Raw genomic sequence first — 11,901 nt, forward strand, 5'->3', positions numbered from 1 at the left:
ATCAGTTCTGATTCTGCATATCCTCGCTAACCCCTAATGGAAGAGTGTAATGACAGATAAGATGTGCCTACACACAGTGACACCATCTGCAGCATGTTCGCAAGATCAACAACTACCTTACTTCAGGCTAGGTGCATGTGCATCATGTACAATCCATCACACAAACATTAAAGTAGACCAGCAATCGTGTGATCAAGGAGCTACTACCAGCAACTATATGATGTGATCCTTAGTTGTTTGTTTTGTATAGTTGATGACTTCATTCATTGAATGAATAATGCGCTTAAACCATATATTTGTAATTTGATATCATGTATATATAGATATATGCATTGTATTCAAAATTATTTCACTACTATACATGTGTATTTCTTTCAATAAACAAAATACTGAATAATCAGACATTTTTGTGGTGTTCAAAGTTTTGTGCATTTTATGCAACCAGAAACCAGCACGAGAACAAATGCATGCAAATATTTTTGCTTCCTATACGTACCAGTAGTTTGTGTCTCGATTCAGCGGAATTAAAAATGCGAAACTCATACTACCCAGCACGAAAATTTACTCACACGAAAATATCAACTTTTACTGTATTAGATCTGGAATATTTACACTCAAGAAAAAAGGAGAGGGAACACCCCCCCCCCCCCCCCCCCCGAGATCTCGGCCGTCGAACGCGCAATCACCATGAAATTTGGCACGTGCATTACCTCTCCGCATAATCGGGTAGACTCTGGCAGAGCATTTCTTACCCGATTAACAGAAGAACACATCTCATTCACATTGGACACACCAAACACCTACACTGTATGCTTAACACACGTGCTTGTAAGGTACATTCGGAGCGCAAGTGAAGTGTGTTCAACTCCTGTCTGTCTGTGCAATTGTGAGTGCCAGCTACATGTGTAATTATATTCGTTTTCATTTTTAATCCCTCCCCAAATGAACTTTGCCATTCATGATTTCTTAAAGCGTCATAGCTGAGATAAAATGTGGGTAGAAATTAGATTAGAAGAAGTACCCATTTATGCGGAGAGGCAACCCGATTATCAGGTAATTTTAATGTGCATTGGAACTGATTTTGACATTACTACCCAATTAAACGGAGTACCCGTTTAAGCGATACCCGATTACGCGGAGAGTACTGTATATGCATAAAATCATACATTTTGCTCTAAATCAGAAATTAAAGCTCCTAGAATCCTAATTTTTGGTGAAAACATTCTTTGTAGCATTCCTAACAATGTACTTGAAAAAAAAATTGGTATCAATATCAATTTCTTATGTATTTTATTGTTTTATGAATTTCTTATGTATTTCTGTGTTTTTTCGACCTTGTGTTTTATCATTTTTTTCTACAAAATTTATGACAGAACCTATTACAAGCATAATTATGCTAAAATTAATTAGTTTCAGCCTATGAAAGTGAAAATAATCATATCTTTATGAATAGAAAGAGAAAACTCCATTTGCATAGACTTTATACACAAAATCACATTTTTGAGCCATTTTCGGTGTGACAAGCATGTATAAAACGTTATGCAGCGTCGTTATGGTATGCGCGATTTTCGCGAAAATGGTGTCAAAAGATGCGCAAGACTTGAAAGTAATAAGTCAGCGAACGGCGCGGGCAGAAAATTTTGCGCGGCAGAGTAGTCGCGAAAAATGTTGAGGGGGTTGATTCAAACCCCCCCCCCCTGGCCTTTTTAGGGTTAAGGGGCCACTGTTAAGTTTTTACGGCCCACTTTGATTATGGCATGTAACTTTTGATTGGTATGTCCATTTGTGACAAAACTTGGATGGTAGGTGTCCCTTGAGGAGTTGAAGGTCACCACAAGGTCAAAGGTCACAAACAGGGGTCAACAAACTTTAAGGGGCCAATGTTACGTTTTTATGGCGCGTTTCGATTATGGCTTTTATCTCTTGCTCAGTAGGACTGTTTGCCACCAAACTTTGGTGGTAGATGTCTCTTGGGGAGTTGAAGATCACCACAAGGTCAAAGGTCACAAACAGGGGTCAACAAACTTTTAGGGGCCAATGTTAAGTTGCAAAGCTCTTATTGTACTCACACTTTGCCTTGATTTCACTGTATAACAATTAAAGTTAGATTTTTACAAATGTGTTGTACATTTGTGGGCGAGGCACATTTCTGCACTTGCCTAGTATATCACTTTATATCTAAAGAGTGCATACCAGTTTTTAGCATTTTATAGTAATTATTTCTTTACCCTTTATTGAGTTTTGCCACAACTAACCTGTTGAAAAATGTCATGTCATACTACCACCTGTGTTTGAAGTTGATATCTACAATGGTGATTGCTAATACTGTCTGCTCTACGCATGTAGATTGACGCTATGAAATTTTGCAAACCATTTTGAATCTAAATTTTTGTTACCCGGGATTGATATTGCAGTTTCTTATTTTCAAAATTAGTAACAAATTATCAAGGAAGGCGAAGCTGCAGAAAACTGGATATAAAACTTCATAACCATTTTTGTGGAGTTCCACAACTAACCTGTGCAAAGTTTTATTTCATCATGCTGCATCACATGTATGTCCACATGTATGTCCACAGAGAGAAAAGCCCTCTAAATTTTACATCATGAGAAGAATCACAAGACAGTATTTTTAGAAATTTTGGTAAAAACCATAAAAAGCAGATTTAGATGAGACTGTGATAAGGTAATTCTGTTGTACAGTGCGCTCCCGTTAAAACTAACATGGTTATAATGAAATTCCGGTTACAACCGTGAAAATTCAAGCCGCAACATCATCCACTCTATGTTTTCTACTGTTTGTTTGGTTGGTTATAATGAAAATTTGATTTAAAGCCCAAACAAAGTTCTGGTACACCTGCAAAAGTTGTCAAATTTCGCTCCCAAATGTGAACATATGCCTAGGAAATGTGCGGAATAACGCTGTAATAACAAGATATTCGATGGGTAACAATGAAAATGTGAAATATTAACCAAAAAGGTTCAGTCTCAGAACTTACCCGAACGGGATCAGGCTAAACTCGGACTCGCGGATAACTCGGCCTCGCATTGACGGCGGGTACTGAAAATCCACCGTTCCGCTTTTTTTGTGACACCGGGTATAGCCATCTAAATGTAACCTGTTTCAAGGAATGAATATATGCTCAGCATATTTGGAAGTGTGTCATCAACTTCGAAACATATAATTTCAATATTGTACCAATCATGTGAAACTGTAAGTCATCTGGTCATGACGTACTATAGACCTATTGAAAGAATAATGTGAGAAGGTGGAGGCATACCAGTGGCCATAGAAACATCTCAAGTTCTTCTTGTAAACCAAGTGATGAAATTCCTAATCTATATCTGCTCAAAAATATGTAGCAAATAATGCAGTGGATGAGGTTCCATGTGTTTTGAGATTATGTGACTTTTTTCCCACATTTTGAAAATAGCTCAAAGTATTGTGAACGTTGGACATTACCAGTTAGTGATTATCAAAAGTTGAGTAAACATTTTCAAATTCTGAAATGTGCTTTCTGAAACAATTTAGCCGTCTTAACCCTTTTTCAAGGAATGCAAGCCATGATAAATTTGGGGTTTTGCCAAACTTTCAGACATGTAATTACAGTTTTTTGCCAATCGTGTGACATCATCGACAACAATAAATACTAGTATACTTGTTCACTTCAAAAGCATGGAAAGTGTCCCTAGATAAATTGAATTCTCTGCAAATAATCATTCATGATATGAATATTAATCAGTGTGTATATGTAATAACAACAGAAGCTATGTACATTTAAGATGTAGCCTCAAAACAAATCATGTCTTCTAATATTCCGTTTAAAAAGGTACAGATTTTATAACTCGATCGAAGATCATACAATAAATTATTAGATAATATTGAAGCAGCACTAGAACATAAAAAACTGTTCCGTTTAAAATTTGGTTTTGGTTTTGGCAAAAATATTTTACATAGAGTATTTCGAAGAGAATACTGTAAGAGTGGATATTTTCGCGCGACTAATTTTTCACGCTTGGCTGCATGAGAAGAGTTTCGCGTGTTTTTAATTCAGCAGAATCAAGACATCCCACACTGGAACATATGGCAAGCAAAAATATTCACATGCTTTTATTTTCGCACTAGTTTCTGGTTGCGCAAAAATTTCCACTTTTACAGTATTGTTGAGTTTGTATGCATACTGTAAAACGAGGAATTTTCGCGTGCATTTTAATTTCGCGAATTTCGCGAGCGCCAAAATTCGCGAAATTAAAATGCACACGAAAGCTTTTGTCTACACTATATGCATTGAATGCCAGTAGCAATTCGCGAAAATTTCATGCCACGAAAAAGGCTGTCGGCTCCAATTCGCGAAAATTTCATGCCGCGAATATATCATGTTTTACAGTATTCGATTGGCAAGGTATTCAGGCGCAGTGTGATGGACACATTTGAACAGAAGAATAAGATTCATTCTTTTCCATCTCCTTTGAAGAGGTTCGATTCCTGACTGGTTGTATAATTCATCACTTCGTGCAAACATATCAGAATATAGAATAATTCTCAAGGCTCTTTTCTGTAGAATGAAAAGCATATTCAGATGGGACTTATTAGCATTGGTCCATACAGAAGAACAATAATCAAAATGAGATTGAATGATTGTGTGATATAACATTTTTGCAATATGAGAATTCAAAAATGATTTTGCTTCACAGAGAAGAAAACTCTTTAACAACCTTTCTACGAATATAATCAATATGATATTTCCAATTTAAAGTAGAATAAAAAATCACTCCCAGATATTCACATTTTGAAACACGGTGCAAAATTTCCCCACCTACAGCAAGTTTAATCAAATCATTAAATCTACTCAGTCGCCTTTGGGAACCAATAAGAGCCATGTATTCAGACTTTGCTGCATTCAAAATCAATTTGGTATCCGTGAGCCAAGACGAAATACTTTGTAAATTTTCATCAATTTAGGCAGACATAACATGAGGATCACTAGATGAAAAATAGAGACATGTGTCATCAGCATACAGTGATAGTTGACAGTGCTGTATTACATTTGGGATATCATTAATAGACAACAAAACCAGCAGTGGGCCAAGTATAGATCCTTGAGGTACACCGAACTCAACTCTCCTGTGCGATGAAGTATATCCATGCACCATAGTGGCCTGAAGTCTACCAGTTAAAGGGATAGTACAGTATTGGTGGAGATGAGAATTGGGCTTTTAACTTTTTGTGAGATACCAAGAAAACACTTATGAAATAGTACAGTGCATACCATTTTAAGAGGAATTCAAAGTTTATTTGATGAAAATCATGTTTGGAATGGCTGAAACATCCAAAAACAAAGTAAAACAAAGCGATCGTAATAAAATGTGGGTCCCACACTTTATTGAATCACTCTGTTTTGGATATCTCAGCCATTTCAAAACCAATTTTCATCTAATAAAAGTTGAATTCCTCATGGAGTTACATGCTCTTTCATATTTTATAAGAGGTTTCTCATTATCTCACCAAAAAATGTCAGAAACCTGAACTTAGGTCTCAACCAAACCTATACAATACCTTTAAGTAGCTTTGGAACCAGGACACACTTCCCTCATCAAAACCATAATGCTTCAGCTTCTCTAGCAGAATAACATGATCCACCATGTTGAATGCCTTCTTAAGATCTCAAGTAAGAAGGCACGTAATAAGACCTTTGTCCTGTAAATCTTCAACAGCATTTAACAGAGAAGTATTGGTTGAGTGGTTTTCAAGAAAAACTGATTGTTTACAAGAGAGAATTAAATTCTCGTTTGAGTATTTAGTTACTTGTCGCTGGACCACTCTCTCTAAAACTTTTGACAATACCGGCAGTACAGAAATTGGATGATAGTTGGACATTTCAAAAGCACTGTTACACTTGGGTAAAGGAATGACTTTAGCGGTCTTCCATTCAGTCGGAACAATGCCGTATTTTAATGACAGATTGGATCACATGCGTTAGAGGTGACACAATAAGCAAGGCTGCAACTTTAATGACCTTTGCCGGTATATTGTCCAGACCAGTAGATTTATTCATCGAGAGCCCATGTGAAAGTTCCTCTCTGTTACTGGATTAAGTTCAAATTTCGATTTCACAGATTCACTAAAATGTTTAAAAAAATCATCCCCAAATTTACATTGAATCTTTAGTCTCCCAACCATCTTAGTAAAATATTCATTGAATAACTCAGCAACCTCACGATTATCTTCAATTACATCACCATCAGCTTGAACAGAGTATACACTGGGATTACGTTTCTTAGGAATCACACAGCGTAATGTTTTCCACGTCTTTTCGCTGTCACCAGAATCGCGTTCAGTGCTACTCTGAATATATTAAGTTCTTAGCTTATGAAGCTTACTTGTTACTTGATTTTGTTGCGTATGGTAACTTTCCCAATCACTTGGATTATTATAAACCTTGGCTTTCTTCTTTAAAATATCTCTTTGCTTCATCATATCTTTAACCTCTTTGTTCAACCATGGAATATCATTATTTTGCTTAACACACCTCAATCTCAGTGGTGCATGCTCATCCAAAATTTTGCAAATTTTATTTGTGAAATTATCATATGCCAATTCAGTGTCACTCTTATCTTATAAATCACATCATTTTTCACATAGATTGCAACTTCACCTCCTTTCCTGTTTCTATCTTTCCAAGGAGGTTCGAGAGATGGAGTTACAACTGACTATAATTATACCCCCGCCAAACGAAGTTTGAAGGGGGTATATAGGAATCAGCGGACGGTCGGGCGGTCGGCCGGGCGGTCGGTCGGGCGGTCGGTCCGCTGCAAATCTTGCGTCGCGAACTACTTCCTCAGTTTTCAACCGATTCCCATAAAACTTGGCACAGATGTGTGCCTTGGGTTGTAGATGTGCAAGACGTATTTTTTGACAGTACCCAAAAGTACGTTGCCATGGTAACGGCATATTATGGGCAAAAATGGGTACAAATCTTGCGTTGCGAACTCCTCCCACAGTTTTTGATCAATTTTTATGAAATTAGGTACAGATGTTCATCTGAATATGTTAATGTGCAAGGCACATATTTCCGCAGTGGCAAAAAGTGCGTTGCCATGGTAACGGCATGTTATTGGTAATATAGGGCATAATGCTTCATGGCAAAACTGCTTCATCAGTGTTCTTCCAATTCTCATGGAATTCATATTGAATGTTTGTCTTAGGATATAGGTCAGCATGATACATTTCTTGACAGTGACAAAAAGTATGTTGCCATGGTAACAGCTCACATATTATGAGCCAAAATGATGGAAAATTTTGTGTTGCAAACTACTTCCTCAGTGTTTGCCCAATTTCCATGAAACTTGGTACAGATGTGTGCCTTTGGTTGTAGATGTGCAAGACGCATTTTTTGACAGTACCCGAAAGTACGTTGCCATGGTAATGGCATATTAATGGCAGAAGATCAAGGAAAGATCTTGCGGATTTAACTACTTCCTCAGTTTTTTGACCAAAGCTTATGAAATGTGGCACACACCTTGATCTTGGTGGGAAGATGTGGAAGACATATTTTTCGGACGTGTCAGAAGCTGCATTGCCATGGTAACGGCATATAAATGGCAGAAGATCAAGGAAAGATCTTGCGGATTGAACTACTTCCTCTGTATTCGACTGAAGCTCATGAAATGTGGCACACACATTGGTCTTGGCGGGAAGATGTGCAAGACATATTTTTTGGACGTGTCGGAAGCTGCGTTGCCATGGTAACGGCATATTAATGGCGGAAGATCAAGGAAAGATCTTGTGGATTGAACTACTTCCTCAGTTTTTGACAAAAGCTTATGAAATGTGGCACACACAATAGTCTTGGTGGGAAGATGTGCAAGACATATTTTTCGGACGTGTCGGAAGCTGCGTTGCCATGGTAATGGCATTTAAATGACAGAAGTTCAAGAAAAGATCATTCCTTGGGTAAGACTGTCGTCACGGGGCGGGGTTATTAATCACCTTCAGTGATATTTCTAGTTGTTCATAGAAATATCAAGTCTTATGGCATGGTGATTGAGTCAGAAAAGTCAGACATGCATATCGAATATATATCACAGTATGTCACTGACACAGAGTAGAGTATCATAACCGGCAGAAGGCGTAATTCCTGCAACAAGTTACACGTCATGTCACGCAATCACACACACCTCTCTTGATGAGATGTGATCTTCTTTATTCCTGTTGAGAGTACGATGTGATGTGACAGAGGCAAGCCAGTCACCCAGCATCATTTCTCGGTAATGCTGCTCCAAGTGTTTGCCTTTCATAGAGTCAAAGGTCATATTTTAATTGGTGTTTTGGGTGCTCCATACAGATGCTGTTTCCTGATGGATATTGAAATTTTGTTCTTTGGGGTATATGATGGTCAAATGTAGACTCATCTTTAAGGTGCTGCTACCCTCAGATTATGTTTAGGTTGCTGGCTTGAAAAACGCTTTACTGGCCACAATTTTCAACTTTGGGGGATAATCTTGTATGCTGGTCCATCATGATATTATCTTAATCCTCATATGTGGGGCAAAAGTCTATGTTTGTCAAACAATATTTCTTGTATGTAAGATGATTTTTTTTTATTCATCATTCATCACTACGTGTCTTATTTTTATTGTACATTTAGATTATAGTATCACTAATTGTTTATAATCACTTCTCTCCTCAATATGTGCTCCAGAAATGGCCAAAGATACGAGTGTGATCATCGATTCCCGGGTATTTATGTATGCAGCTACACTGAGACACCCACACCAAGGAATGGTGTCAACTACCTTCACCCCCATGGACCCATGACGAAACTCTATGATCTGCAGTTGCTTCATTGGTGAAAGCTGTGATGTGTATAAAATCTGGAGACATATCAGCAATGAGCAAGCAGCTTGGCTCTTCTTCTAGCATATTCTCAAGGGCTGCTGAAATGAAAAAGTCAAAACACAATTCCGTTGCAGAAGACTTGCCTGGTCTTAGCATGTGATGCCATTGCTCTATCTTTTCTTGCAAGTAGTTAAATATAATATAAAGTTTTGGTACCTCAAAAGTTTCCCTGATTTTCCTTGTCTTAGTTTGTGTTTCAGGTTAAAGTACCTTTCATATAACTAACACTGTGAGACTTACTCGCCCCAAAGTGCTCTTATGTCTTAGTAATCATGCAATAATGGTTTCGTACCAGAGCCGCCGCCGTACGGCGGCGAGGTAGTACACATATTGTACAAAACCATTATTGCATGGTAACTGCGACCAGCAGCGTGCAGCCCCATACGCATAGCTAACTGCAACCAGCAGCCTCATACGCATAGCTAAATGGGGCTTCGCATTGTAACATTCAGGATCATGACAGATTTAGTATCGCGGGTAAATATCAACTTAAAATCCAAAACTTTCTTCAATTTGAAGACTTACCAGTTAAGTTGAAGTATTGAAAACAGGCTTCGGGCAACGTTTGGTTTTGCCAATAGTCCCTTTCTGTTCGAATTGATGACTAAATGTGACTCGGTCGAGAGGACCTTGGGAGAGCTACACTGAATTGACGGCCAGCGCATGCACACAAAAACATCTTATCCGTTCATGGATTTGAAATTTGTTCGCATGTGATGTGTGCGCATGCGCTGGCCGTAGTAATCAGTGTATGTAGCTCTCCCAAGGTCCTCTCGACCGAGTCACATTCAGTCATCAATTCGAACAGAAAGGAACTATTGGCAGAACCAAACGTTGCCCGAAGCCTGTTTTCAATACTTCAACTTAATTGGTAAGTCTTCAAATTGAAGAATTTTTTGGATTTTAAGTTGATATTTACCCGCGATACTAAATCTGTCATGATCCTGAATGCTACAATGCGAAACCCCATTACGCTATGCGTATGGGGCTGCTGGTCGCAGTTAATTGCATGATTACTAAGAAATGAGAGCACTTTGGGGTGAGTAAGTCTCACAGTGTTAGTTATATGAAAGGTACTTTAACCTGAAATACGAAAATTCAGGGAAATTTTTGAGGTACCAAAACTTTTTATTATCTTTAAATTTCATTTGTCAGAATAGCTAGATAGGTGTGTGTTCTATGCACATGCTCCTCAATCAATCACAAATCTGCCAGAATGAGCAAAGTTATGAAGTGGGTAGAGCTGTTGAAGTAGTCATTTTTTTTTCTTTTACTTTACCAAGGATGCATACATATTATCCACAGCTGTTCCAAGCAGGACCTATGCACATCTCATTCTTTTCATCACCCTTGTTGTGATCTCTGACCTGCAGGAATGACCAGACATGAAGACATAATTGCTGATGCTCAAGTGTACATGTATGCATCTACAATGAGACACTTGCATCTTGGAATAAGCTCTTCACAGTCATCCCTATGGACTCTTTAATGTACTGTAAAAGTGGTTTCTTTCGCGTATAGAAACTTTCGCGGTTTCCATCGGTGCCGACTTTTTCGCGTGTGTTTAAATTCGCGGTCGGTAATGATAGCGTTGTAACAAGCGACGAGTTAAAAACATTTTCGCGTGATGTTAAATTCGCGGTTCAACCTCAAAGCACGAAAATAAAACCACCGCGAAAGAAACCACTTTTACAGTAGTTTGTGATATGACTGTGTAATGTCTTACATTGTACGAAACTCAGATAGTAGCCTTCTCGTAATAAATATGTCACTCATTAATCCCAGATAGTGTTTTGGGCAATTTCAAAGATCAACAGGAATTACAATCATGTGTGTGAAATGCCAACTGCAGATTGGCTTTTACGGCTTTACGCTACTCTCTAAAACAAAATTAGTGAAAATATTCAATCTTAAAGGACAAGTTCACCTTCATAAACATAAGGATTGAGAGAATGTGGCAATATTAGTAGAACACATCATTGAAAGTTTGAGGAAAATCGGACAATCCGTTCAAAAGTAATGAATTTTTGAAGTTTTTGTGCAGTAACCGCTGGATGAGAAGACTACTGCAGTGTATGAATAACTTAGATGTCACATGCGTACAACAATATAAGGAAAATATAAAGAGAATTTCACAAAATTTCATCTTTTGAAAAAAGTACATATTCCCTTGACTCGTTACCGACATATGTTATGGGTAATATTATTCCCCCTGCCTTTAGAAAGAGGCAAGTCAAGTGTTCTTTTATTATGCGAAAAAAGTGAAAATATGTTGAATTTTCTTTACATTTTCTTTATACTGTTGTACACATATGAAACCACAAGCTGTAGTAGTCTCCTCATCCAGCGGTTCCAACACAAAAATTTTAAAAATTCATAACTTTTGCATTGATTGTCCAATTTTCCTCAAACTTTCACTGATGTGTTCTACTAATATTGCTGCATTCTCTCAATCCTTATGTTTATGAAGGTGAACTTGTCCTTTAAAAGAGTGAATACAAAAAAGAGTGAATTTACAGTGAAATTGGAATGAATTTTGAGTGAAAATGTTTATTGTCACTCATTTTAGAGTGACCTCAGGGATCACTCCAAAATCTTCGAGTGATCCCTGAGGTCACTCCAAAATTAGTGAAAATGAACATTTTTCAATCAAAATCTACTCCAATTTCACTCTAAATTCACTCTTTTTTGTATTCACTCTTTAAAGAGTGAATATTTATACCCCCGCCACACATAGTGTGAAGGGGGTATATAGGAATCACCGTGATGTTGGTCGGGCGGGCGGTCGGTCGGTCTGTTGCAAAATCTTGCGTCGCGAACTCCTACAGTTTTGAAGCAATTTAAGTGAAACTTAGGGTAAATGATGATATTGAGGTATAGATGTGCAAGACATGTTTTTTGTGTTTGTCGGACAATGCATTTCCATGGTAACCATAATTTTACCCAACCTTTGTGGATTGGATAACTTCCATAGTATTTAAGCAATCAATTTCAAAATTGGTATC

General features: G+C 37.7%; 1 protein-coding gene across 3 annotated transcripts in view; it reads left to right on the plus strand.

Moving 5' to 3' along the window:
- The window catches only part of LOC139724957 (ADP-sugar pyrophosphatase-like), a 136,573-nt gene extending 127,503 nt beyond the window's left edge, over nt 1-9,070 (plus strand). For all 3 annotated transcript variants that reach the window (XM_071636074.1, XM_071636075.1, XM_071636076.1), the window contains exon 9: nt 8,700-9,070. In XM_071636074.1, the coding sequence (XP_071492175.1) occupies nt 8,700-8,815 (116 nt within the window). In that variant the 3' untranslated portion in view covers nt 8,816-9,070. The remainder of the gene's footprint in view (nt 1-8,699) is intronic.
- Nucleotides 9,071-11,901: the final 2,831 nt, after the last annotated feature.

This window comes from Diadema antillarum, unplaced genomic scaffold (assembly GCF_040938485.1).
Source record: "Diadema antillarum isolate AM-2024a unplaced genomic scaffold, OU_Dant_1.0 seq00000007_RagTag, whole genome shotgun sequence".
Lineage (NCBI taxonomy): Eukaryota > Metazoa > Echinodermata > Echinoidea > Diadematoida > Diadematidae > Diadema > Diadema antillarum.